The 27,077-nt window shown below is 39.2% G+C and overlaps 1 protein-coding gene across 4 annotated transcripts in view; it reads right to left on the reverse strand.

The window, feature by feature from the left end:
- PKIA (cAMP-dependent protein kinase inhibitor alpha) overlaps positions 1-24,219 on the reverse strand; it is a 44,116-nt gene extending 19,897 nt beyond the window's left edge. Inside the window, exons 1-2 of one of the 4 annotated variants that reach the window (XM_071554310.1) lie at positions 4,950-5,003; positions 4,372-4,498 (exon numbers count right to left, since the gene is read on the reverse strand). Coding sequence is in view for 1 of the 4 variants with exons in the window: in XM_071554308.1 (XP_071410409.1) it covers positions 23,212-23,223 (12 nt within the window). In the remaining 3 variants the exon portion in view is untranslated. Of the gene's footprint in view, positions 1-4,371; positions 4,499-4,949; positions 5,004-23,211; positions 23,300-23,720 lie in introns of those variants that run through there. The other 3 variants (XM_071554309.1, XM_071554308.1, XM_071554307.1) reach the window with 3 other exon arrangements.
- Positions 24,220-27,077: the final 2,858 nt, after the last annotated feature.

Here is a 27,077-nt window from a genome sequence, read left to right on the forward strand (position 1 = left end):
CAATATTTTGTTTTGAAAGCAAAGAGATCAAGTCCTGAAGAGCAGCAACACTTCAAAGAATCTCCTTTACGGCAAGCAACCTGTTGGAGACCGAAAAATGACACAGGATCAGGTGGAGGAAAGTATTAATAAAGACACCTTTATAATGGTGAAATCCTTTATCATGTGCAGTTTGCATTTTATATTTTTCAGTATTTATGGGCATGTAGAAAATAGGCCCAATAATTTCTAACCTAGACAAAAAAAAATCCCTTACATTTGCCAGGATGTGTTGAAGGTAGGAATCTTACTGACCTCTTTTGTGTGTCCATGTATAAAAAAGAATCTAACTAAACAAAGAGGAAAAAAGCAAAACAAACAACAACCCTTCTTAATAAATAATCGTTTGTGACCTAGGATCATTTTCTACTCTTTAGAATGAAAACTATGCACTTAGAGTACTGACCTGACAGGTTTCCATGTGCTAGAACTAGAGGGAAACTAAAAAAAATAAATGGCTTGCATATACTAACATTTAAATAGCAACTGTGCTGTATTACACAATCTGTTCATGACACTTAGATTTAAGATGCATTTTAGATGCAAATCCAGGTATCCTGACAAAGACAATACCCAAGAGCAACTGAGGAAGATACAAGCTCTGCGAACCCCAGCTTCCTAAAATCAGTGTTATGAATTTTGAGGGTCAAATATTTCTCTTGTTCCCAATTTCAAGTGAAACTAAAGCTCAAATACTTAATTCTTATTCCTCTAATGTCCCAGTTTTTCATCTACAGGAAGAAAGGGACAAATGAAGGAAGACAACAGAGTGGCCAACTTATGAAAGCCAGTGGTGGAAGCATATGAACAAAGTAGGATTTTCTGGACTCTCATAGACCTCACTGATTTCAGCCAACCATAAAAATTGCTCAATCGCTTTAGGAGATGGACTTTAGAAACCACATACAGTAGATGTTTTATATTCATGCCAAGAAAAGTTATTCAAACAAACCAACATGTATTTCCTGCAGCTTAAGTTGTGAATTCTACCTTGCAACTTTCTCTTTCACAGAAGTTGCTGAATACTCAGAAATGTTAGAAGAGCCTAAGAAAATCTGAACATACTATTCTTCCTACAGGCATAAACCCAATAAAATGCAATGAAGAGCAAGCCATGTTTTCTCGATATAAACATAAACACACAGGTAAGAGCAGAAACAGAAGTTACAGAAACCCTTACAAAATTCCTGAGAGGAATCCATGTTGTCAGACTACACAAGTACTTCCTTACTTGAATAGCTTACCAGAGCTCTGAGGACATGCAAATCAGAGATTCCCTCATTTTTTTCTACCTGCTGGTGTATTGTGGATAATTGAAGGAAATAACAGCTGTCTGCTTGCAGTAAGAATGTATATATGGGTAGAATATTTCTTAAGACTTTCAATTTTTAAATCCTGGCAAAGAGAAAAATCTCTCAAGAGTAAGAATCACAAACAGATGTGAGTTCCTGGATGCCATTTTCTGCATAAAAAGCAAGCTGCAGGTATAACCTCAAGAGGAAAACTATATAAAAAAATTTTGCTCAAAATCTAAAGTAACAAAATACACACATCTCATAGTCACTACAGAAGTGCCTTGTTCAAGTAAAAGCTAAACTTTAGCAATAAAGAGAATAAAGTAATTAGTAATTGAGAACCAATGAAAAGACACATAGAGCACAGTAAGAAAGTGTATGAAAACAAAGCCAAATGAACTCAAAGATGGAGTAGGAAGGAACACTAAACATGAAGTACCTCCTGACAGAAAAGAGACTCATTTTATAATCATCACTCCTCCTGGCAAAGATCTTGGGATGCTGACAGCTAGTGTAAGCCTCTACCCCATCCCAGCTAGGACTGTCCAGCTTTGAAACTAGGAAAACATGTGAAGGACTGTAACACCAGACAAAATTAGTAGAAACTAGGAACGTTCTTATACAACAGAGCGTTCATGATCAGGGAACTTTGAAAATTACCTTATCTTTCCATGTAAATATACGTATGTATACCTGGTGAGATGGGTATCTTTAAGTATTCATTCTATCTGCATAACTACTTTCATCTAGTCATACTTCCCAGTAGAGTCTGTGAGCTTAGTAGATTTTCTATAGGCTGTAAAAGAACTGCATCCCATCCTAAACTTTCAGTCTGTTTTTTTTGTCAAATAATTAGCTTTAAAGAACCACCTGTGGCGGGTTGATCTTGGCTGACTACCAGACGGCCACCAAGCTGCTCTAGTATTCCCCCTCAACAGAACAAGGGAGAAAATAAGATGAAAGAGTCCCTGTGCTGAGATAAAAACAGGGAGATATGTTAGTGATTATCAGCACCAGCAAAAAGGAAAACTAACTTACTGCCAATTAAAATAGGTTTGGATAGCGAGAAACAAAGACACGTTAAAACAACACCTTCTTTTCACACCAGTCCCTTACATTTCCCTTACCCCACTTTGCCCAGGCGCAGCTTTAATTCTAGTTCTTGACATCTCTACTTCCCCCCCATCATCCTGCAGCAGCACAGGGGGGAGCAGGAGTAGGAACGTGAAGTCACAACAATCCATAACAGTTTCCCTTTGCTGCTCCTTCCTCCTCACACTTTTTCCCTGCTCCAGAACTGGCCCTTCGCACGGGGTCTAACATGGGTCAGAGTTCCTTCAGGAAACATCAGGGAGCACTGGTGTGGCACACGCTGGCAGGCAAATACCTACTCCATGTGGTCTCTTTCACGGGGAATTTCTGCTCCAGTGCCTGGACCCTCCTCTTCCTTCTGCTTCAATCTTTGTGTTCACTCTGCTGTATCTCACTATTGTTTCTTTCTCCTCTGCCTGTGTGGTTAGGGGTTTTTATTCCCTTGCTTAATATGTTTTCCGAGATACACCACCACCCTGGCTGTGGGGCTCGGCTGTGCCCTGCAGCAGGTCCATGGAGCTGTGTTGATCTGTCTGTGCCCAGCATGGGGAGCCCGCCTCTCTTTCACAGAGGCTGCCCCTGCAGGCACCTCGCTGCCAACACCTACCCATCAACGAAATTCATATCTGCCAGAAGATAAGGGGCCATAAGTCACCATGAGAAGCACTGACTGCTTTCCAGAGTCTTCGTTAAACTCCGCTATAATTGCTGAGACTGACCTTCTGTCCATTTCTTTCACATAAGACTGAGGAATCACAAACACGTGAGGATCTGGCCCCTGGTATCTCACAGCTGATAGGAGGCAATCTCTTTCCAAGCAAAGACTATGTGGTAAGCATGTTATGAGCACAAGATAGATAATAAAGCACTATTCTCTACTCACCAGCTTATACTAAGACAGACCAAGAAAAACTCAGTGCTTTCAAAGTTCATGATTGCTGTAGCCATAACTTTCACAGACACTGAAAGCAAAGCCTTTTTCCCCAAGACTGTAGTCCCTGTTTTACATGAGAGAGGACAAGCAATCTTTTCTCTGTTATTTTAAGTAACTTTTGCACAAGATTAACTTTGACATTTTTAGGTTTCTGTACCAAGAAAGGTAGAAGAGCCATATATACTAGGTTTTCAACCTTACAGACTACTTCTAAGAAAGCATTCGCTATAGAAACAAAATCATGAGTATTTTCAAGATCACACCATATTATTCAGTTGAACTAATGCCTTTCAGAAGAGCTAGAAGTGCCAAGAATGCAAGCACGTTGCAAGAGGTGACATGTTTGTGGATTTGCTTTAAACATCGATTAGCTTGTTTGTAAAGGAAATACTCCCCAAGAATGACAGGTTAAAAAAAGACACTTTCCCATACACCAAGGTTGGGTGAATAATTACAGTGTATAGAGACTTGTATTTTCAGTTTCAGGTGATCAACATGGGATACTACAAAGGAGCACATGCTTCAGAAGTTAGTGTGAACCAACATTTGTAAAAGTAGTTTTGGATAAGTAGTGAAATAAACTAGCAAACACAAGCCTCTTATCACTCCTGAAAATTTGACTTATGGTGATGTTGATATGTAAGACACCACCTGTTAAATTTGAAGAATGCAAACTTCAGTACCAAAATTTCATGAAAAAAAACCCCACTTAGATTTCATCTCAGTGAGAAATTCACTCAATACTGTAAAAACATAAAGGAAGAAATGGCTGGGAGGAGAAGACAATGACATTTTTCTTTCTACTACTAAGCAATTAATGCCCACATTTTCTAATATGACTATTTACAACTGAATTAAAAGCTTCACTGAACATGTGCTTCTTCTGAACAGGCAACTTTGGGTAAGTAAATTTTAACTTTTAGTGCAACATATTTGAATTGCTATCCCAACCACCAAAAATTATCTTTTTTACCCTTCCCTTTAAAAAATTTTTCCATTGCTCCTACATACCTTATACCTATAGCCTCCTCATGATCCAGTAGAAACAGCATCAGTATTTTCAAATAGCATTGATATTTGCACAATAGATAACATTCCATATTTGTTTTTATCAGACTCCAATGAAATGAGAGCCAAACTAAAAATGGAAATACAAAATACAAGATTTATCTTCAGTCCAGAAAAGCTTTTCAGCAGTCTGAGTAAAATAACATTCAGATAAGACACATCCTAACTGTATCGTTCTCAGCATCCAAGTCTTTCTGTTTTAAATCTTTCTTTCCAAAACGCTTCTCCTCCCCCTAAGCAATTTGCTTGTTAATATTTTGTTGGGAATATTTAAAGTATGACTTTCAGAATCAAGCAATATATTCTTCCTTTTGTATTTTGCCACTTTGTCTCGCTCAGCCCCCTATGGGGATTATTCAAACATAAATACTTAGATATTAAAATCAATTACATTTAAAAACATTTATATTATTAATTAAGAAATATTAAGGTTTAAGCATGCAAAGCACTGAAAGGAAAAAAAAATAGATGAAGAAGCTGGAAGGCTAACTGAAATAGAAAACCTTTTCTCCAGAGGTCACCTTTGGATGAAGACTCACAAACTCTGGGTACTTCATTCCTGTGTGAAGCACTGCTGAATCCACATGTCTTGACATGTGTCTCCTCCTTTCCACAGAGCTATTTTGCATGATGTCATTACTGGAATAACACATTTGTAACCAGACAGCAGCGACCTACATGTGACAAGATGTTTTTTTGGATCACTACAAATCTTTTAGCCATTTGACTTGTATGCCAAATGAGGCAAACTTATCTGTAAAGTCAAAGTGAATACAGTTATTTGCCTGAAACCCCACATATATCACAATACTTAACATGACGATTCTTAGGTTCACTAAGACTATTTTAAATTAAATTATCCTCTTGATGGCCTATCTCAGGATAACATTTAAGAGACTGCAAATGCTAATGGGTTCAACAGAAAGTAAAAAAAAAAACTTAATCAAATTGTCCCCACAAAAAATAAATGTAGAAGGATTTTTTCCCTTTTCCTAAAAACATGCAACTGGACTGGTGAGAATGTGTAAAGGTGCACAGATTCTCTGAGTCTGACAATTTAAAGAGTGCTATGTCATCCTCATGACAAAAACAATAGCACAGAAAAAGGCATTCACCATATTCACTTTAGGAATATAAGCAGAAAGAAGGAGGGTTGTTTTTTTTTTAAAAAAAGTCCCCACACCCAGGAAAAACACAATCACACATCTTCCACTCATCACACACAAGGCCAAACAAATGCTTCTTACCCAATAAGTTTAGTTGAAACATTTTCAGTCAGCTTTCCAGTTAAATGACAACTTGAAGAAAAAAACCCAGAGACCACCACACTGAGAATAACCCAGGTAAGCTAAACAAAACAAACCACCACCTGCAATTTGATTAAATACAGATTATCATTACACTGCCAACAAAGGCAAACTGTTTTAGTTTGATTATTAAACTTGTAATCAAAGACTCCACTGAGTTCTATGTTACTGCATAAAGTTTTTATGAAGCTGAACAGTGTTCTATCTTTCAGATGTTTCAACAGTAAACAACTAAGTATTTCAGAGTGAAACCATACAACCCAGGTAATTTCTGCTCTATTCACCTTCATATTATGTTCTTTCTTCTCCATTCTTTCTACTAATCTTGGGCACTCTAAACCAACAGTAACAGGGCAGAGGAGCTCCAGAGACAGAACCATGACTGATGCTAGATAAGGAGATGGTTCTTACAAACAAAAGCCTGATGAGGTATATCTAGAAGAATAGTAGCTCTAAGTCAGCTCACGTGATTCATCAGTTACTCTTAGTAGACTATTATAAGGCACACAGAGACAAAATCAAGCTATGTCACAAGCCTATTTCTATTTAATATGAAATCTCAAAAATATTGTGCTGATCATTGTTAACACCAAATGGATCACCATAAACTTTAGTAGCTACAATCCTATGACAGTTTTGTTATAAGAAAGCAAGAACTATAAATAGGTAAAAGTAAAGTACAAACTATAATTGGGTATCATGAACAGACAAAAAAACCTGCTCTATATAAAGCAATTACTTCATGTTATGACACTAGCAACATTACCAGCAATTTTTTTTTTTGAGAATGAGAAGGGTTTTCTCTATCCAGAATGAGTATTTTTCACTAACTTTCCTTAACAGGTCTGTGCAGGAAGACTTTGGCAGTTGTTCAAAGTTAATACAGTTCAGGGGAGGAGGCTACAACATCTCCTAGAATAATGTTGTCAATATTCACAATAAAAACAAAATACAAAAAAAAACCCCCAAAACAAAATAAAAACCCCAAAACACTTACAACTCCCCCCCACCAAACCTCCCCAAAAGCATTGAACTACTATACTCTTTGATTTCTGTTATATCTTGTGCCATTCCCCATGCCTCAGTACAATAGGAATGATACACCATTATTAATTTAAATTAATTTACTTCCTAGAGTTGCTTTATGTTTCACAGATTTCAGCATGTGATGAAAATATTCTTGATTATCTTTCATGTGGGTGGATTTTATACAAGGATAAATTTAGTTTGCAATGCCTGTTGTCATATATCTGTCTTTCTGCACCAGAGTAAGGTACATTAAACAATGGCAAATTCATTAATACCTAAGTATGGAATTGCTTATTTGGTTTGCATCTCATTGTCTTAGTGAGATTTTCACTTCTTGTGGCAGCATATGGAAAATATAAGTAAACTCTTCACAAAAAAAGTCTATGGTCAAGTCTTCCAGGTTCAGAAGAAAAGCAGCTTGCCATTACCCTGTTCCACATATAGAAGTTTGAGAACAGGAACTGCTCATATGTTTTAGTCCACAGTCAATTAAAACCTATACACTTAATCTAGGGAGCAGGATCCAGAAGTGGAGGTTTTCTGGTCTTTGGTACACAGATCACAAGACTACAGAGTCAGGCATTCTCTTGTCCACAAAAAGGCATGGGACCAGAAGAGAAACAAGAAAAAAAATTCTGCTTGTACATGATAAACCAGTTTCAACATGCCTTTTATACTGATGGTTGTCCTCTGATCAGACATGGGTTCAGGATCCTTGAGTCTGAGGACAGCCTGGATTCCAGGTCTCCTCCTTCCTTGACATGAAGCTATTATGTAGAAAAGGAGCAGTGAGATTCTCTTTTTCCCTATATCCACATAAAAGGTTTTTGAGTTACACTCAGACTCTGAGTCAGGACCAATAGGTCTGTATAGGCACAACTACTAAATCACCAGATCTTTTTGAATTACAGAAAAACTTTGTCTGGGAGGGATATCTGGAGGCCATCAAGTCCAACAATCATTTGCTCAAAGCTACATTAACCTCAATCATCAGTCTAGTTGCTCAGGGACTCCAGATGAAATTTGAGTATCTTTGGGGCTGGAGGTTCCCCAGGTATTTTGTTGACCTGTACCAGTGCTAAACCATTTTTTAAGTGAAAGATTTACCTTCCATGTAGTTGAAATTTGCAACTTGTGACCATTGCCACTCATGTTTTTGTTGCAGACCTCCAAGAAAACTGTGTATCACCCTCATAACCCCTCCTCCGGTAGTACTGTTAAATCTCCTCGTCATGTCTTCTCCATACTGAACAAACCCAGTTCCCACAGTCCCTGCTCGCATATTTCGTGTTCCAGCCTCCAGTGTTTTTTGTAGCCTCCACTAAACTTGAGTTGGCATGCCAATATATGCCTTTTGTAGCAGTGGTCCAAGTGATTCTGATGGCACACTGCTGCCTCAATGAGTTTAGGAGCAGAGAGTTCTAGTTACCAGATCTTAGACAGTCTTAGGTGAGACAGATGGTATATAAATACAGAGTCTGGCTAGCAGTTCTAGGTGCTTATAACTTTTAAATAAAATAGGAAAGATCAGAGTTTTGAATTCAGTTTCCTAAAAGGTACAGTATTTCCCAGATTATTTTCTTGGCTCAAGACCCCAGTCTCATTAAAAGCACTGTAGAGGTGGAGGGTACTGGTTGTCAGAAACATTGTTTAATTCACAAGCAGCAAGTTTAAAAAGTTGTTTGGTCATCATGGCATAGGAGAATTAGACCCTCAATCTACACACATCCACAACTGAGTCTTGGCAAGACAATCCCCTGATGTTAGTATGGGCTACTGTAGACTTGCATGTTCCTGATCTGTAGCACAAGTAAATTATTTTCCTTTTAGTCACACACCGCAGAGTTTGTAAAATCAGATTTTAGCTTTCTGCTTACTGGGGGCTAGATTTGGACTTTGTATCCTGGTACAACGTAAAAGGATAATATTAGAGGCCAAAGCCATTAATATACGAAGGATTAAACTACAACACTGGTTCACAAAGAGTGAGACCTCTAACGCTTCACAGGCAATCCATGCTCTCAGGTTCTGGTCTCAGGCAAAGACTACCTGCAAATCTGCTTACAGGCCTGAGACTTCAGCACACTGCCTGCATGAGCCAGCACTGAAAGCTCCAACTGTGAGATCAAGACAGCATGTTTTAAATTACAGTCTTTGTAATTAGGCACAGTAAAGGCCACCTTCTCTTCTGGAGAAAGACCTGTTAATTACTGTGCTGACTGCCTTCTGCTGCCGTTTCTTGTCCTGAAGGACCAGCTGCCCTTTTCCTTGCTCTTCCTTCTGCTAAGAGTCTATTTTCCCTTTGGTAAAGGGGACCAATGTCTATCTACTCCTCCCCTCCCCACACACCAATATTCAATTAGGAACATACCCCTTGATATTTTTAAGCCCCAAATAGTGCTATAGATTGAGTAACCATAAAGATTTGATTAATTAAGGTTGCTGAAAGCAGAAGTATAATCTGACACAAAATTAATGCAAAGTGTTCTCAGGATACCAGTTTTAATTAACTTTACTGGAGAATTTTCACTGGCTGAATTCTCATCAGATTCTAGCCACATAGCCAAAAATATTTAATTTCTCAAGAGATGAGGATTTGCATACTTAACTCCTAAACTCACAAGAACACACATTCTCTGGCCTTGAGCTTAATGATAGCTGAAAGGCTGTTATGTATTTTGCTTCTAACACATATATATAGTCTGTCTAATAAAGTCTTACATATATATTTTACCTACAAGCTGGTAACTAACTACATGAGGCAGAACGATCTCCAGTATCAACTGGCCCACAGGAAAGCCTTCAGAACACAGAGCTCAAGCAGGCATTGAAAGAAGATTTTATTTTTAAAAACATTTTGAAGTACTTAAATAAAAAATTGTAAGAAATTGTATCTGTTAGCAGCATCTGGAAAAAGTAACTTAATAGTGCATTTTTGCATACACGTTTCCTCATTAGTATGTTGCAATTATGAACTTTTAAAGTCTTTGCGTTTTAAAGTCTTTGTTTTTAAACTATGAATTTGTAAAAGAAGCTAGGAAAAAAAGAAGTAGATGTATGCTATGAAAATCATTCACACATATGCTCTGAGCCCAGAGCTGACCTTCATATTTGCATATTTGCCCTTTGAGAGAAAATAAGAAGGGAGGGGTACAAGCAGAGAGTGATTTGGAACTGCTAGAGGCTGAAGACGTAAGATTCTACAAAGCCAACTCTCATATGGTGTTCTGGACACAGCACTGAAAAACAAGTAGTTTATAAATTAGGAGGGTTTGGGGGTGCTTTTTTTTGTTAGTACTATTTTGTGTGGCTTTTTTTTTTAAGTTGCTTCTTAGAGATTCCTCAAATGATCTTACTCATTATAAATGGTGAGCCCTTTTTTTCTCATTTCTACATCTTGTGTTTCTCTGCCATGTTAAATAATTAATTAGAAAGTCCCAGTCAGCATCCTCTGACTGCAACTGATACAAGAGGTTCTCTTCATGATGCTACATAACATATATATAACACAGCTGGCAGTCCTCTGTTTTCACAGCAGTCAAGTCCTCATTGTATCTTCTACAAGAGGAGTGGGGAAGATAATGGGACATTAAGCTGTCGTCTTGATTTTTAGGCAACGTGCTGTGCTGACGTCTGGAAGAACCCTACCCTATTGTAGATGGAACATGGAGCTCTAATGGGGAACAGCCTGTACCAAAGTTTAAAATGCAAAAAGACAAATAAAAGTTCTTATTGTCTAGTACAAACACAGTAGAAAGAACCAAGACATACAAAGTAATGACAAGGAATTAATGGAGTGTAAAACATTTAAAAGAGGCAAACAAAGTGATGAGTCATGTGGAAAGAAGCAGAAATGCCCAGTTTCAATGTTTCAACAGTTTGATAGTTTTCCAGGAAGAAAGTGATCATTTTAGTGAATTTAATAGATAAATTTGCAATGAACAGGATCACAAATGCATTACATGTAAACAATCAAAAAAGGACTAGTCATGCAGGTATTTTAGATGGTTTGGGAGACCTCAATCTGTTGTGTACTGCCTTTGAATTCATCTAACAAACATGCTTACTGAGCCTTATGAAGGTATTTTAAGGCACTGTTGGCATATTTAAACATACTGTTGCTATATTTAAACATTCTGACTACCAACACTTGTGAACAAGAAAACACAGTTTGCAATTTTTGGTTTCAGTGTTTTATTATACGAGAAGGATCTTTGTGTGTCAATTTAAGGTAGCAATAGAAAAATAATTCTTTCCCATTGGTAAAAAAGGGAAGCTGTATGAAATTATGTAGCTCTCCAGATATTCATGGCTCTTTAGAGCACTTCTGAATTCTGTTTTTACTTTCTGCTGTAGGAACTTCTGTCTTCTTTTACTTGGTGTGGGGGAAGGTCGGGGAGGAGAGAGAAAGGTAAGGGAACACTCTCAAATATTGTAAAACATTGCAGAGACAGAGCAAGAAAGGGAAAAGCAGATATTCTCCTTCAAATAGGTACTTGTTGGTATTTGCTGATGAGGTAAGACTCTTAACTATTCCACCTCTTAGGCATCTTTTCACAGTGAACACAGAGGCAGCTACTTACAGTCTGGGCCAGTACTGATCTGAACCCCACCATGAACTTTTTGGGAAGTAATTCATCACATATATATGACAAGTACAAAAAAGCTGCAGTGGGTAAGACATGGGTACAAACTTACCACATCTGAATGCTAAACAATGCTGAAATTATGCACCACCACGTTTGCCTGGAATATGTGAAATAGCATTACAGTTTTCACAGAGTAAGACGCACTACTAAGCCTGTTTCTTTCACCAAAACCTATGACCTCCAAAATATGTCAGAATCTCTTTGACAGGATCATTTTTAACGTATCAGTGACTTGCATTAATTATAATCCTGTCCTTTAAAGCTATATGTGCAAAGTGTATTGTTTTCTCTACTATTTTGCCTGGGATTCTTCAGATCAATAAACATTGGTAACTAGGTCATTGTATTTTAATTTCTTTATAAAAGATACTATATTAGCTTTCCTTTGACTCCTGTAACTTCCTTGCTATTCCAAAATATTTGAGTGAAGAGTACAGAAACAGGGAAGAAGGAATAGTGAATGGTTAACTTAAATGTGAGTGACACTGTTGGGTCTTTTTAAGCAAGTTGTACCCAACCACATGTAACAAAAAAATACCACTCTTTTTGGTAGCTTATTTACACATAGTAAGTGAAACAGACCAGAAAATTGATTAACAGATGCCATTTGAAGATGAGGATTCCACAAAAGTTGCACAGAAATAAATGGACTTCATCAAAGCCTTGCAGAAAAATCTCCCTTGAAGACAAAAACTCTTTCTTACCTATGTCTTCTCCAAGGAAGCCTGAGGAAGGAGTTAAAATCATTTCAGTTATTAGATGAAGTATCTTTTCAAAAAGGCACTTCAAGTAGTAAAGACCACAAATCACAATTTGGTGAACTGCTTTATTTCTGCAATGGGTTATTTGAAGCAATAACATAATTTTAGCTCCCTCAAAGCACCTGGCAGAAAGTTTACATGTTGAGACAAGCCTCACGTGTAAACATGTACTTTTTCTTCAGCTTCAGATAGATAAGAAAGCAGCAAGCACATCCTCTTCCAAGCAATTGTGAAAATAAAAATTACTTGTCAAAACAAGTATTTTCATCAGAAAACCAGGGCTAAACAATATACTGTCACATAGATCCTGCTGGGGCTGTTCCAGCAAATAAAAGTATTGCTCAGTACAGATAGCAGAGTAGCTTTTGTCATTTTTAAAATAAGAAGAAATGAAAAAAAAAAATCTTACCTGTAGAAAAAGCTAAAAAATATGTCAGTCAGTGCAGCCAAAAAGATATTCTGGTTATGAAAAAGTTGCATGTTTCACAAGTATTTGCAGACTTGTCATGATTAAATGTAAGGATGAGACCTAGGCATTTCCATTCTTTGCATCATCATTCCAGTTTCCATGGAAAGGACATGCACAGGTGTGCTGTGGATTATCCAAGTGCAGATGATGAGGCTCTCAGCTTGGCATTTTAGACCTTATTCCAACCTCGGTTTATTTGTCTTGGGTTCAGAGACAAAAGGATTTTCGGAGAATGATGAAGGATCCTTAAGGTTATTGTCAGATATAGTTGTGTGCAGCTTTACCAGGTGAAACCAAGCAAACAACTACAAAAGCCAGGATATGCTTTCATCAAGTTCTACAAGAAGCTTTGGAAGCAATCAGTAAATATAAAGAGAAAGTAACCTGTGTTCTCCTTTGGTTAGGTTTTGAACAATCAAGCGCTTGCAGGAATAAAACTAAAATTAAACTTGTGAATGGTTAGCCAGCATTCAGCAGGGCCTTGCATGCAATCTTCTTTTTTTATAGAAGCACATGCATACTGACTTCAACTATTTCTCACTCTCCGATGTCACCCATGCCACTTTAAATAATGACAAATTCTGGTCAAATATGTCTAAAACCACACTCAAGAGTAGAAGAGAAGAGATGCATATGCAGGTACATAACAGCAACTTCAACCATTTTTCTTTATTTCTAATAGGCTTTTTTCTTTCTCTCTTTATACTTGATCACTTGTAAACTGAAGACTTCTGATTCAATGCTTTCATTAGCTGAAGAGATTTGAAAAATATTCTCTTCTGATTCCCATTTTACATGTTAACTTCCCCAAATTAATGTCTCTCTCTTGCTTTTAGGTTTAAAGGACTGCGCCTGTGTGGAATAAACCCTTACGCTTCACTATTTAATCCTACTGAATCTTTTCAGGCTTCCTTGAATATTTTCTCATTTAGTGATACATCAGCTGGGTTAGACATAAAAAGCCTTCAAGCCCAGTGTAAGATTTTAGTTTTCACTGAGCTGGCTAGTTGGAGAGAAGAACACGAACTTACGAGAAAGCCAAAACAAACCCCCCTTTGTTCCTCAGTTTGTAAGAAGTCTTTATGCAGAAACTATAAGACAGAATCAGGTAATTGATACCAAAATACATACACATGCAGAAAAGGAAAAGTTCAGAGCATAGATCACTGCTATCTTTACTTCATATTACTCAAATGTTGCTATTACTAATTTTGGGAAAAGGAACTACTTCCTCTGTCATGTTAACCTCACACTTGTTAGTTCCACAGAGATGGCACTTTGTATGGAGGAGGAGGGAAAAATTCAGCTCCTGAACAAACCACTGACATACCATGTATGAATATACAATTAAGTTTTTATGTCTTGTGTTTGACTTATCCAGAAAGACATGCACAAGATCCACCTTCCCACTCTTCTGGTGGCATTTAACTCCTATTTAACTTCTTTCCAACCTGTCCACTTCTATGTCCTTCCTTACACAAGAATCTCTCAAGAAATTGATGAAAAAATAAAAGTCTAGTATTTTGGCCATTGTTATCAGAATGTAAATTACTTTACAAATTAGCTTTATAAATTACTTTATAAATTATCTATATAGGGAGAATCCACCAAATTAAGGTGCTACATTATGACTTATCTTGGATTTCACATCATGCACAAAAAACCCCCCATGTAGAAAGTTAAACTACTGACAGTATCTACAACTGTTACTATGAAAACAATGATACTCCAAAATATTGCTGCTTTCCTTGAAAAGGCTTTCAAACACACTCAGAGAATAGAAATAAATTAGAACACTTCACTGAAATTACTGTTCTAAGAGCAGAACAGGAATAATTCAGAAAGGGGGATGGGAAGCTGAAATTTCTTCAACAGAACAAATGGCAGATATGATTAAGTAAGTGTTAAAGAAGAGTGTCACAGAAGAAACATCGGGTGAAAGACAGATGCCACAGGATGTGTAGAAAGCTTCCACTGTTTTTAGCAGTTTGAACAGAGAAAAGCCAGTCAAATTAGCTAAAAATCTTCCCTGCCTCAACAGCAACCACATCAAAGGAGAGTCAGGTAAACTAAGAGGCTTCTAATAGGAGAATTTATTTTCTAAACAACATTCAAAACACCTACTGGGAAATGGCATCTAACCCACACCAACTCCCACACCAAGTTTGGACTTGTTCAGAAGAACAAGTTGACATAAGTCAATGATGTACAAAACTCCTTGGCAATAGTTTAGCAGTAATATATCAGACTGTTCCAGTCCTCAGCAGTTTCAATAGACACTGTTTAACTTAAAATAAAGATTGCTACTCTGATCCTGCTAATACCCATTCTATAAAATAAAACCCAAACCCAAAACCCCCATACTTGTCATCAAAATTCATACAAGAATAGAATTATGAAAGATGATACTGAAGAGCAGCCCTGAGAAGAGCGTAATGAATCACTACTAAGCACAGAGACACAGACAACTGCTCCTCTCAAAAGCAGCTGGAAAGAAGAGCTTACTTGACAAAAGCATACTAGGACACCAAAATGAGGTGCTCAGGTGCTGCCTTAGGCTCAAAGAATACAAAGTGTTCAGCAACTGACTCAGATTACAGAGTGTGGAAAGCAGAGAAAACTTGGAATGGTTTTGGTACTTTTTTTTCTCTACAGTAAGAAATTAAAGCAACATACCACCACAGAAGGATAGGCAGTCATTTGGACACTGACCCCAGAACACTGCTAATGTTTTCTTCTTTCTAGAATTCTGCCTTGTAGTTTGCTTAAGAAATCATACACAGTTGTTTAAGGGATGCAACCTATTAGTGTCAAAATAAATTCTCAAGACAGTAGTTAAGAAATACTGTGCTACCAAGACAAAACTATAAACTCAAAAATTTTACACACTAAAACTTCAGTTTAAAAAAAAACAACAAAAACCCCAAAACAAAACAAAGAAAAATTGAAAAAACTGCAAGAGGAGTACCAGTCCGGCTTAGTCAGACCAAGAATGCCAAAGGACGAAGGAAGAAGAGAAATGCTAACAGAGTGGACTTGGAGAATCTAGTAAAAGTACAAAAGATGTATTTGCATAGTGTGTTGTCCCACTAGAAACACTGCTTAAGAAGCAGAGCAGCAGTCTGTAACGGATGAATGGACTCAAAAATTGCTTCTATGAGGCACAAAAGTAAATGGAAAGAGAATTTTCTGCTTGGAAAGAAACAGCACAGTTCAGTGTCCTGCAGCTGTCATCAGAAATCAGTACCTTTTTCTGGAGATTTGCATAAATAAGTCCCTGATATACAGTCTTACCAGCTATACAACTGTGGAAAAACAATATTTAAGTAACAGCTTTCATCCCTTACTTCCAAATGTTGCCAATGAAAATGGAAGTGCTGAAAAACGTTTTGAGATGTTCCATGATGAAAGATGCTACATAAATAATACATTTCTCCAGTATCTGAGAAAAAAAGAATAACAAAATTGTTTCTCCTTGCTCTTTGGTCAGTACAGCAATTGCATAAGTGTTCAGAATGTACAATTTAAAGTATCTTCTAGTGTGACAAGTAGCTAATGCATCATACCATGCAAAACACCTTCATGCAATTCCTTAAATGCTAATGAAATCATTCCCCATTATTAGCTTTTATTAAAAGCCTACTGTTACATGAACATGCAATGAATACAAAAGTATCAGTGAGGAAGTGATTTACATGCTTAAATTTCTTTTACAGCATCTATGTTCCTCTGGGTACAGGGCTATCATGTTCATCTTCTATAAATACCCATTCAAACCTGATCTGTTCTGGAGATGCTTTGCGCACGTGTTTGGGATGCATGAAGGCTTTGCACCTGTTTTTCACCATATATCATCGATTTTGATTTTGTAAAATTGAAGAGAACATTGCTATTGCCCCAGTCAGGCCCTAGACCCACATTAGGTAGAGACACAAAAATTAAGACTTTAAAAGGACATGTAGCAGTGGTGGCATTATTTCTGCATATTATCACTTAGAGTGAATGACACTGGCATTATACAATTCTTACTAACATGTAATATTATAGCTGTCATTCAACAAATCAACACCTGAATTCCCTACAGACAAATAAACACATGGAGGGGTGAAAAAAAATAAAAAATTGCTCCACAAAGCCACTAGCTATTCAGGATAACTTAAGAGAACTCCCTACTCAGAACAAATATTTTGCTTGGAGAAGGTTTTGGTGTTTGTAAACATTAGTACTCTGTATATAAACAAATGTACTAAAATGGGCTTATTTCACTGACAAAAAGCTGTAGTTCCCTTAGGCTGTAAAGGCATGCTATAGTCAATTTTGATACGCCATGTCTCTTTCTCAAGTCATACAGCTTCTATAGTTATGCAGACTCCATTCATATCTCTTATCATGCTTTGACTCCATGAGACCTTACAAATAACAGTTACTTAAAATGCAGCAGTCTATTTTTAGTTTTGTGGTTTGGTTTTTTTAAATAAAGTGTTTCACATCATGCCTGCCTTTTAGAGTATGAATTATTTTCACATGCTCCAATTCTTATATGCATTAACAAATCCTGTTCTTTTATTTTCTGCTTGCTATGCCTGAGCTTACAAACATTAGCCCAACTCAGTAAAGCTGCCATCATCTAACTATTTTAAAACAAGAGTAACAAAAAACAAAGGAAGGGTTTCTGACTGAATCTCTGTTGCTCTAAAAGGCTACACACTACATTTTGTTCTTTCTCATATTTAAAATATGCAATGTTGATATCCAGCTATCAACTTTTATGTCTCTTGCTAATGGAACCAATTCCTTACAGTCATGCATACTATTGTATTGATGCTACAATGAAAATGAGCCTAACAGGGGCACAAGAGATCAGCCCCAATCAAAACACATAATTAGTAACTGGAAAAAATATGCATAGTGAAAAAAAATGGGAAAGAAATGGGACACAAATGTAAGTTATTATGCTATTAAATAGAGTTCCTAATTATGACCATTGCACATCAGAAATAAATTTTCAGGAAGTACAGAAAAAAGTGACAATGAATCAAATATGAAACAGTCTATACATGCAAAAGAAGTAGACAGAGGAAGACGTCTCTGTTTTTAAGAAAAAAGAAAATGTGACACATATGTGAAAATTTGACTCATGAGAAACAGAAAAGGAAACAATTGTTTAACATTACTCACATCATGACAATTAAAAAGGCCCCCAATTAAATCATGAGGCAACAAATTTTAAGGGAAAACAAATAGACTTACTTCCTACACTCCACATGCACTGAATCGTGTAATTGCCAAAGGATACTGTGAAGCCTGTGAACAGAAACCAGCCTAACCAAACACACACAGTGAGGACATGATGCCTCCTGCAATTAAATGTAACAGTGCAAACATTGCTTTATGCTCACAGAACTCCTAATCAATGCTGAGCACCAAACACTGGGAGACTGTATCAAAAGATGATTACTCCATCTAATTTATTCATTAGTTCTCTAAGCATCGTTCACTGGAATTTTGCCAGCCTTCTTATTTTAACAGCAGATTTATATTCTTACAGGCTACATCTATAGTATACCACAGAGTTTTTCTTTTGAATAAGAAGAGGTTTTTACCCATCCTGTACAATTTGAACAGGCATCTGACAGTCACTATTCTAGTATGAACAACTATTTTTTAATTTATTAGCAATACTAAGCCCAAACAATCAATGTCATCTGTCATGCTCCACAGAGAGAAAAAAGTAAAATCTTCATATATATTTCATTAATAAAAAAATCACAAAGATTCCAAGGCTACTCATCCTACTAGTTCCTGTGAGTTTTTCCTAAGCTTAAAGGAGTCATATCTTTTGTTCTTTTTTTATTTTGCTGTATATTTTTTTCAGTGTATAATAGTGTTTTCTTGGAATTCACTAGCAACATGCAGATATCAAGAACTTTATGTACCTCAAGCAGGCACCTTGGGTAGGTTGAAAGTGGAAATCTTGTTTATCTTGATTGCACTTTCAAATTTACATCTCAATGAACTGACACAACATCAAGAATCTTTCTTGGTCTACCTATGTATGGATGATTTCAAAGGAGAAATACACTTTTAACTTCCACTTTGACAGGGTTAGACAAATAAAATATTAGCTCAAAGACAAATGTAAAGAGCTGCAGGTCAGAAATACTAGGCAGAAATCTAGAAAATTTTTGAAAGCAAAGTTGAGAATCCAAGACACGAGATTCCACAAAGAAAACCAAGAACTGATGGAACATTTATTTTCCTAATCTTAGTTTAGTCAGTTTAGAACTGAGTTTTACATGAAAAAAGGATACTATATGTATCCTGTACTATACTATATATTAGGAGACACTCTTGGGCAAGGCTAAAGTTCTGCAATTATTTACTTTCCCTTGTTTTGAAGTGTGAAAACTCTGGTTTTGAGCCTTAGCCTGATCATCAGCTGAGCTCAAGACTTATGATTTTTGCAGCAGTTCTTCAAGTTGATTAGTTATCCAACTAGCAGCATTTTCAAATATCTTGTAAAGGATTCAATGACATCTCTCTCAATAAGCATCACAGCTTTGACTCTTCTGTGAACTTTATCTCTCTCCTAACAATCAACAAGTAAAGTCAAGATGCTGATCGGGGCTGTTGCTGTTGCTGAAGTAATTAAATCCTTTACCAATATGATCCACAGTATTTTAAGGGAGGTTTAACATGTACTATAAACAGTATCATGGAAGGGCCATTAATAAGCATCTGTGCTATTTTAAAACAACAGGTGGTGAGATCGTTTCACCACAGTTATGTGCTCACCATATGTGTAAGTGGAAATTCTGTAGGAGGTAGAAGGCAAATGAGTGAATAGTTAGCAAATATATATATATTATATAATATATAAAATTATATAAATATATTAAGATCTATATGATCTCATTAAAACTGCAACACATTTTACTAGCTAGCCAACAGCTGCCAAGATAACATTGATATACCTTTGGATATTTTGGAATAGTTGCTAGAATAAAAATGTGACCAAAAAGGCAGCCAAAGTAAGGGAAACTAAGATTGTATGTTGGTATTAGACCTATTTGTGTATCACATCTGATGAATTACTGGGATATTAGTGCAGAAAACTGTGCAGAGATCAGGCAGTTGCTATAAAGGCAGGTCAAATTTCCTATGAATCCTGTAAGGCAAATAACAGCAATGCAGAAAATTTTTACATTAATTTTATAAAAGGTTAGAAAACAAACAAAATTCTGGTAGAGAAAATTATGATCTAGCCAATACATAAATTTTTCCACTGCATCTCTTCTTCAGAGTTCATGTTTTATACTTGGTTCAGCCAGGGAAGAAGGCTGATACTCTGGAATAATTGTACAATCAGAGAAACACAACCAGCTCAAAATTGCAGCATATCCTCAGTATGTCAGGGAAGACAAAACACTTATTGGTGCTACCGTAAGAATTAAACAGAAAAAGAAATAATTTTTTTTGTCTGGCTGGGACATTTGCAGCAACTGTTCTATGAGAGTCCATTTTGTGTTACTTTCTCCTCTTATAAGATTATATTTAAAGATTGGGATATGTACTAGAAATATACAGTCCTTATACAATCAGATCCCTTTGTTTTTTAATGTCTCAATGGATTAATTTTATCAGACTATACAACATGAAGACTTTCTCAAAGCTAGCCTCTCAGTGCATCATGAAAGCAATACACATAAATACATTCATGCTTGTGTTCCTTTTACATACAGTATCCTTCAAGGGAAAGGCCTAAATTAGCTTGCTTTTGCAAGAAGCATACATGAATTCTGCACTTCTATCCTCATATTTCATAGTAAACACTGGGGCTCATTACCCGGGTTGTGATGTGCTGACTTACTTCACTGCATCAAAATGAAGATAAAATGGTAATCAATGCCTGTCTTGTTCCCACGACTAATACATTATAAATTGATAAAACTCTCATCTTAGAGTTTATCTAGTTCTCTTTAATGATTGCTACCTTTGCAGTTGACTGGGCACTCACATAAAGATCTTCTATTGACAGTAATTAGTCCAACATGAAAACCATTTGCATAAGCTTCAGTTTATACCTGGCATTTATTTTCAGGTGGAAATTTTTTCTCTCCCAGAAATGTTAGCTACTGCACAAGAAGGACATACATTTGGAAAGTGTCAATGCATTAGTTTTTCAAAAGAAATAGTATTGCTACTGTTTAGAACCTCTTGATTATTTACAAATGCTAAAGTACATAGCTTTAAGTTCATTGTATAATATCTGTCCCCTTACACCTGAATCAAGCCTTTCGTTAAGGAATTCTTAAACTGGGAAACATAAACCAACTAAAAGCCTAGTAACAACATAACTGAGAAATGACATGCTTGCTCTGAAATACGGTTATTTCAGTGAGTTCAAACAGCACTTAGAAACATCAGCTTTAAACCTTCTCATAATAATAGCAAATAACTGAATTGTTTCATTTCAGCCCTTGGAAAGGACCACAAGTGAAATCAAACCTCTGCAACTTCAAGTGCACTCAAGGTCACTGGGTTTTCCAGTTTATTCTCCTAAGGAAACAAGCCTTATGCAAACGTATCCATCTGGCCCCCACTCATAAACCTGGGCAAATGAACCTCCTGGTTTAAAGGCTGACTGTGGCCTAGAAATCTCGAGGATAATTAAGCTCTTCCAAATCTGAAGAGCAAATCCATATGAAGTGTTCCAAATTAGCAGAACCTCTGAGGAAAAGGCAACTAAATCTCAGCTGCTACCCAGTCTGTCTAGTACCAACCAGCTGGCCAACCAGGCTGTTCTTCCAGTCAGTGGGCTGTTGCCCCAGACCAACCACAATAAAGATTCTTTTCTCTGCTTGGCAGAGGTATGAAAGTTACAGTAATAGAAGAAGGAAGAAGAGTCCTGGGAGAGACATCTGTAGGAAGTGGATTTACATTACTTACACGATTGAACTAAATTCACATTGATAATTAAATATCATTTTTATGGACATATGCACATTACACCATTTGCCTTTGGAATATGCAAGATAAAAACAAAAGAAATTCAAGTTTGCCGTGTGGCTCTTCCTCAATTACTCCTTGATCCTTACCACGATATAACGTTAACAGTCTTGAACATTATTTAGGTTTGTCAGGAGCACAAAGCACTAAATTTCCTCTGATAACATTATGTCAACATCAGGGAGTATTCATACAACCCTCTGTTTGCAACAAGTGATTGGGAGGCCCATTCAGAGAATTTGGCTTTATATAGAATGGATGGTTAATATGAGAAGCATCTGAACTCAGCTTCATGGTTTCTTTTTCAAGCCAATTGCAATTAGAGAAGAAATCAGCCAATGACTACAACATTGCAACCACTTAGACAGTCTATGCTCTGTGCTGGAAAGGAAAAAACCAGTAGAAACGTACTAACCAACACTTTCAAATGCTTTACAGAAACAAAATAAATGTTGGTAGATGGAAGATACAGGTTTGACAAAATGCAATTTTTTTCCTAGTCTGAAATGCATACATTGGATATGCCATGATGTGCTTAAAGCAACTAGCCTATATGGGGTCATAGTTAATGACTGCTCTTTAGAGCCAAGATATGTTCTGTTGGACTGATTTCTAACACTGCAATTCATCACTCACTTTTTATTTCAGCCTTGTGAAGCCTCAATTGTCTTTTAGACACATTTTCTGTTCTCTGTAGCCATCATTTGCCTTCTGCATACCCAGCAACAGTACGGAGGCAAATACATGTATTTCAACATGTTCCCAGAAATAATGACAACAAACCAAGCAACTGCCTGTTACCTCCCTTAGTATGACTTCTGTCACTCGAGCACCATGACCAGAGGCTTCAACCACAACCAAGAATCCCACAACTGTCTGAGCCTCTCTGTGAATATATAGGGAACAGGATGAACATATAGGCAAACAGACATTGAATAAAATAACCTCCAGCTTGTAGCACCCGGCTTTCTTTTTCATTAAGAACAGATTCATACCTGATCCTTTACTTTCCAGAGACACAGTCGCTGTTTTCATTTCCAAACCACATATAGCCATTAACCATTGCACATGTAGATAGTGCTTATTCTAATGATCTGCCTCTGCACACCAACTCTAGCCTCCTGTACTGTCATACCTGCTTTAGGGCAAGTTTTGTTTCTTAGAGGAGAACAAATTATAAACTAAAAAAAAAAGGAAGATTTTTTCCCCTTCTACTCAATTCCAAAACACCATTCATTTGATGTTAAGATTTGTGTACATACCACAATGTGCAGTGTCAACGGCCAAGCTACCACTTGAATACACTCTTGTTTTTTTCCACTTCTACAGATGATATGGAGGAAAAGCAACTCACTGATTTTTCTATTTAACAAACATGCATTTGAATTTTACCGCTATTGTGTTTATCATGAACCCTGCGCTAAATGATAGACACGGAAAGAGAAAAAACCTCACAAATCTCCGTAAAAGTCAACAGTATCCATTTCGGTGTAAGGGCTGGTTTTCCAACTTCTACACTGCAGTTTCCTGTGAAGCGACTTCCAAATGCAGAAATGTACCTGAGACGACATCCTTTTTTGCTGCTGCTCCCCTGAAACCCTCCTGCCCTAAGATGTCTTCCCCGTCACTTGAGGAACGCACATCGGGCTGGGGAGATCGCGGGGGAGCCCGGGGCGCAGTCCCGCACCTGCCGCAGTGCTCACCGTCCTCCCGCCCTCGTCCCCGTTCTGTGCTACGCCACTGACAGAATCCCCCTCCGGCCCCATCCCTCGGGACACGGGCACCGGGAGCAGCCCGGGCCGCTCGGCAGGGAGCTGGCACGGGGCCACCGCACATCCTGGCAACGAAAGATAAAACGCAACACTGTGGCGCTTCGGAGAGGGCAGCCTCGATGCTTCTGGAGGGAACCGCGGTAGAAGGGAGGAGAAGGAAAGCGAAGGAAGCTCCGGCGCCCGCAGCCAGTGCCCGCAGCCAGGCGAGCCGGAGGGGCGGCTCGCAGCGGAGGCGCCGCGTTCCCCGGCCAGGCAGCGCCGCCGCGCCCGCCCCCGCGCCGGCAGCTCCCGCTCACCTTTCAGCGACCGGTTCAGCGCATCTTCCTCCCTCCCTCCCGCAGCGGCTGCTGGTGGCGGCCCAGAGCCCCTGGGCTCCGCGGGTGCCCGGCGCTGTTCCTCCCTCAGCTGGCGGCAGCTCCCGCTGTCACTTCACCCCCACATCCCGCCGGCAGCAGCTGCTGCTCCTAAATTCACGGCGCTCCGGCGGCATGAAGTCATCCTCCCCGCCCCCTCCCCGGCCGCCGCACTCCGCCCTCGCCGCGGAGGGGGAGACGGCCCCGCTGCCCGGCCACCCGGGCCTCCCGGAGCCGCGGCGCTCCACCCGCACCGGAGGGGCCGGCGCTCCCGTGGGAATGCCCGTACCCGGCTCCCCGGGAGGCTGCGGGGGCGGCACCGCCCGCCGGCGCACGGCGGCGGGTCGGGGGTCCTTCCCCGGGCTCGGCAGCGGGATGGGCCGCTCCACCCCGCTCAGCCTTCGCGCCCAGGAGTCCCGTCCGCGGGCCGTGGGCAGCGCGGCGTTCCGGCCCGGCGCAGGGACAGGCGCTGTGCCCGGCACCGCGTCCTCGCCGCGCCGCACCGCCCCGCCCGGCCGCACTGGGCTGCGCGGGGGAACCGCGGCAGAACAGGCACCCGCAGCGCTGCGGGGCCGGGGCCGGGGCCGGGGCCGGGGCCGAGCCAGAGCCTTCCCCGGGAGAGCTGTGTGCCTGTTTCCCTGTTCTAAGGAAAATCCGCTTTAATCTCTCGTCCTCATGCGGGGACACTCAGTTCCCACTCTCAGCTCCCCGCCTCAGCAGCCCGCGCCCCTAATAATTGCAGCGCCCCCTGGGGTCGAGGGGAGTTCCCCCCGCAGTAGTCCCGCCCCGTGTCTGGGAGGGGAGAGCAGAAGAAGCGCACTGTGCTCTGGTCAAGGTCACCTGGGCATGCTTCTCCCTTCCCGAGAGCGTCCTGATATTTCTGAGACCCAGCAGTAGACAGCATGTCATGTCTATTTTTGTTATTCAGAGAGTGCTGGGCATGTACTGAGTAACCGACAGGCTCATAAAGAAGGCTGGATTCCTATCACAGTTTACAATCCACGACCCATCCCCTGTGTAGGACAACCACAGCTATGTTGGTGCATATGTAACACCAAGCAGGTCAGTTCAGGTAGACAATGTATGTCAGCAGTCCATGTCAAATCATTGTAGTATGAAAGCTCTTCGTATTTTATAAGCAAAGCAGTGTTGTGTCTTGTCAAGAAATTCATGATGGACAAGCTCCCAGAAAAACCAAACACAGGAGCTTCCAAGGTGCTACACGTGCTCAGTTGACCAGGCGGTCAAGTGGTGCAACAGGAAGATTTTGGAGTAGACCCGTTAGAAATGTTGATGATTTCCATGGTGGTAAGGTCTGAAAGAAGAGCTGCTTCAATGGCCTGGGCATAGATAGAACAGTTGTCTGTAGTTGTAGAGGGAAGCAGCAAAGGGGAGAAGAATCTCATTAAGTATAGTCCTTAATCTCAGTCTCTCAGCTGAAATATAAAAACTCTGAGCCTAAGTTCCTTTTTGGAACTTCACTGTGTTTATTTTTATAGTGGTTATGGTAAGGCTTTTCACCTTAGTCCTACAGTCATGCTATTTTGAGCTGCTTCTGCTTACTCCCTGCCTTGAACCTCTGTTGATTGGCATTGCAGACCTGAATGTGCAGCACTGGCAGCATCTCAACAGCGATATTTAGTTTCAGTTGACAGTGTTAGGTTAGGTGATTAAAGGCTCATCTCCACATGAACAGAGGAACTTGGAGGCACTTGGGCAGGCAGAGGAATCAAGTCAGAGAAAGGGAGCCCATGCCCAGCCCCTTCCAGGGAAGCCTCAGCCCCGTGGAGCTTGGGGCGGACACTCAGTAGTCAATTGAAAACCTCTCTATCACCTCACAGACTCAGGGTATTAACTGCCTAGCGGCACAGGACACATCAGATGCATAATAGGAAGAACATTTCTGGCCTGTTAACAGTTATTATCGGTGTGTAGGACAAGAACCTGTCTTGGGTTTAGTTGACAAAATGCCAACTGCCCAACACAGAGTGTTAGAGCCTCTCTCCCTCTGCCGAGAAAAGGAAGAAAGGGAAAAAAACCCCTTTAAAGCAGGTTAAACTTAAACTAACTATATATATTTATACAGAAAAGAGAAAATTAAAAGAAACTACAATATAATACACTTACACAAGTTCGAAATAACAAGAAATAACTCTCTACTCCCCATTGAACACAAATCTCACTATTCTAACTACAAATCACTTTGGAGAACTCAATTCACCAAAGACAGACCCAAGCAAAGAAAAAGACTAAGAACAAACATTTTACTTCTCTAAGATAATATAGTGGTGGGCCAGTACTGGGCCTGGGCCTCCTGTCCCTCCTGGGATGGCATGGTGCGTCCTACTGGGACCACAGCCATGAAGGAACTGACTAAGCCACTCCCACGCCGGCTCCTACACTTCAAGATGATGTCAGAATATGGTATAGAATACCATTGGCTAGAAGAAGTCAGATGTCAGCTAGCTCAGCTCAGCTCAAGTCAGCTGACAGTCCCAGGCCTACCCTGAAAGCCAAAGCCCAAATTTAGGCTTACACCTGGCCGAACCCATAACAGAACCAGAGGCAAGGAAAGGAAGGGGGTGATATGGGAATGAGCAATTGTGAGAAAAAGTGGGATGAGGAGGTAAAAATAGGGCTAGTCCTGTGTAAACAAACTGCTGGTCAGTATGCTTGTCTGGCTCTGCCCTGTAGCTAAACATCACAGTCTCTCCTAGACTAGACTCTATTTCTAAATCTTACTGTGTGAGAGGTTTCCCTGTTCTATATGTGTGTCTTGGTATGGGGTGTGTAAGTGCCAGCAGCAAGTCACACCTCAAGTTACAGGGCCCCATGCCAGAGAGGAGGACAGGATTTCACTGTTGATGTCATCTGTGTTTATCTCACTTTCTGTCTATGTTGATCTGTGTGGTTGGCCATGTGCATATTTTTATACATATATTTGTTTATATTAGATATATTTGTATATACATACATACATTGTGTGTGTGTGTGTGCCTGTTAGCAATATGTGTTCAGACTTGCTACTGAATAGACCTAGGAAAATGTTGCTATGACAGCCTCTATTCTATTGGGCTGTATCATTCAGCAATTCATAACACTATCCACTAAATGATTAGTATACTAGAAAATCTTGGATCTGTTAAAAAGCAAGAATTATTATTATTATGTAATTATTTCTTTGGTAGCAGTATTCTAGACTGAAGAGAACTAAATGCTCTCGGCCTAAGAGTTATAATTAGTTCCATTCAATACATATAATTGCAAAAAACAAGAACATATGGACAAGACACCTATAGA

This window comes from Pithys albifrons, chromosome 4 (genome assembly GCF_047495875.1).
Source record: "Pithys albifrons albifrons isolate INPA30051 chromosome 4, PitAlb_v1, whole genome shotgun sequence".
In the NCBI taxonomy this organism is placed as follows: Eukaryota; Metazoa; Chordata; class Aves; order Passeriformes; family Thamnophilidae; genus Pithys; species Pithys albifrons.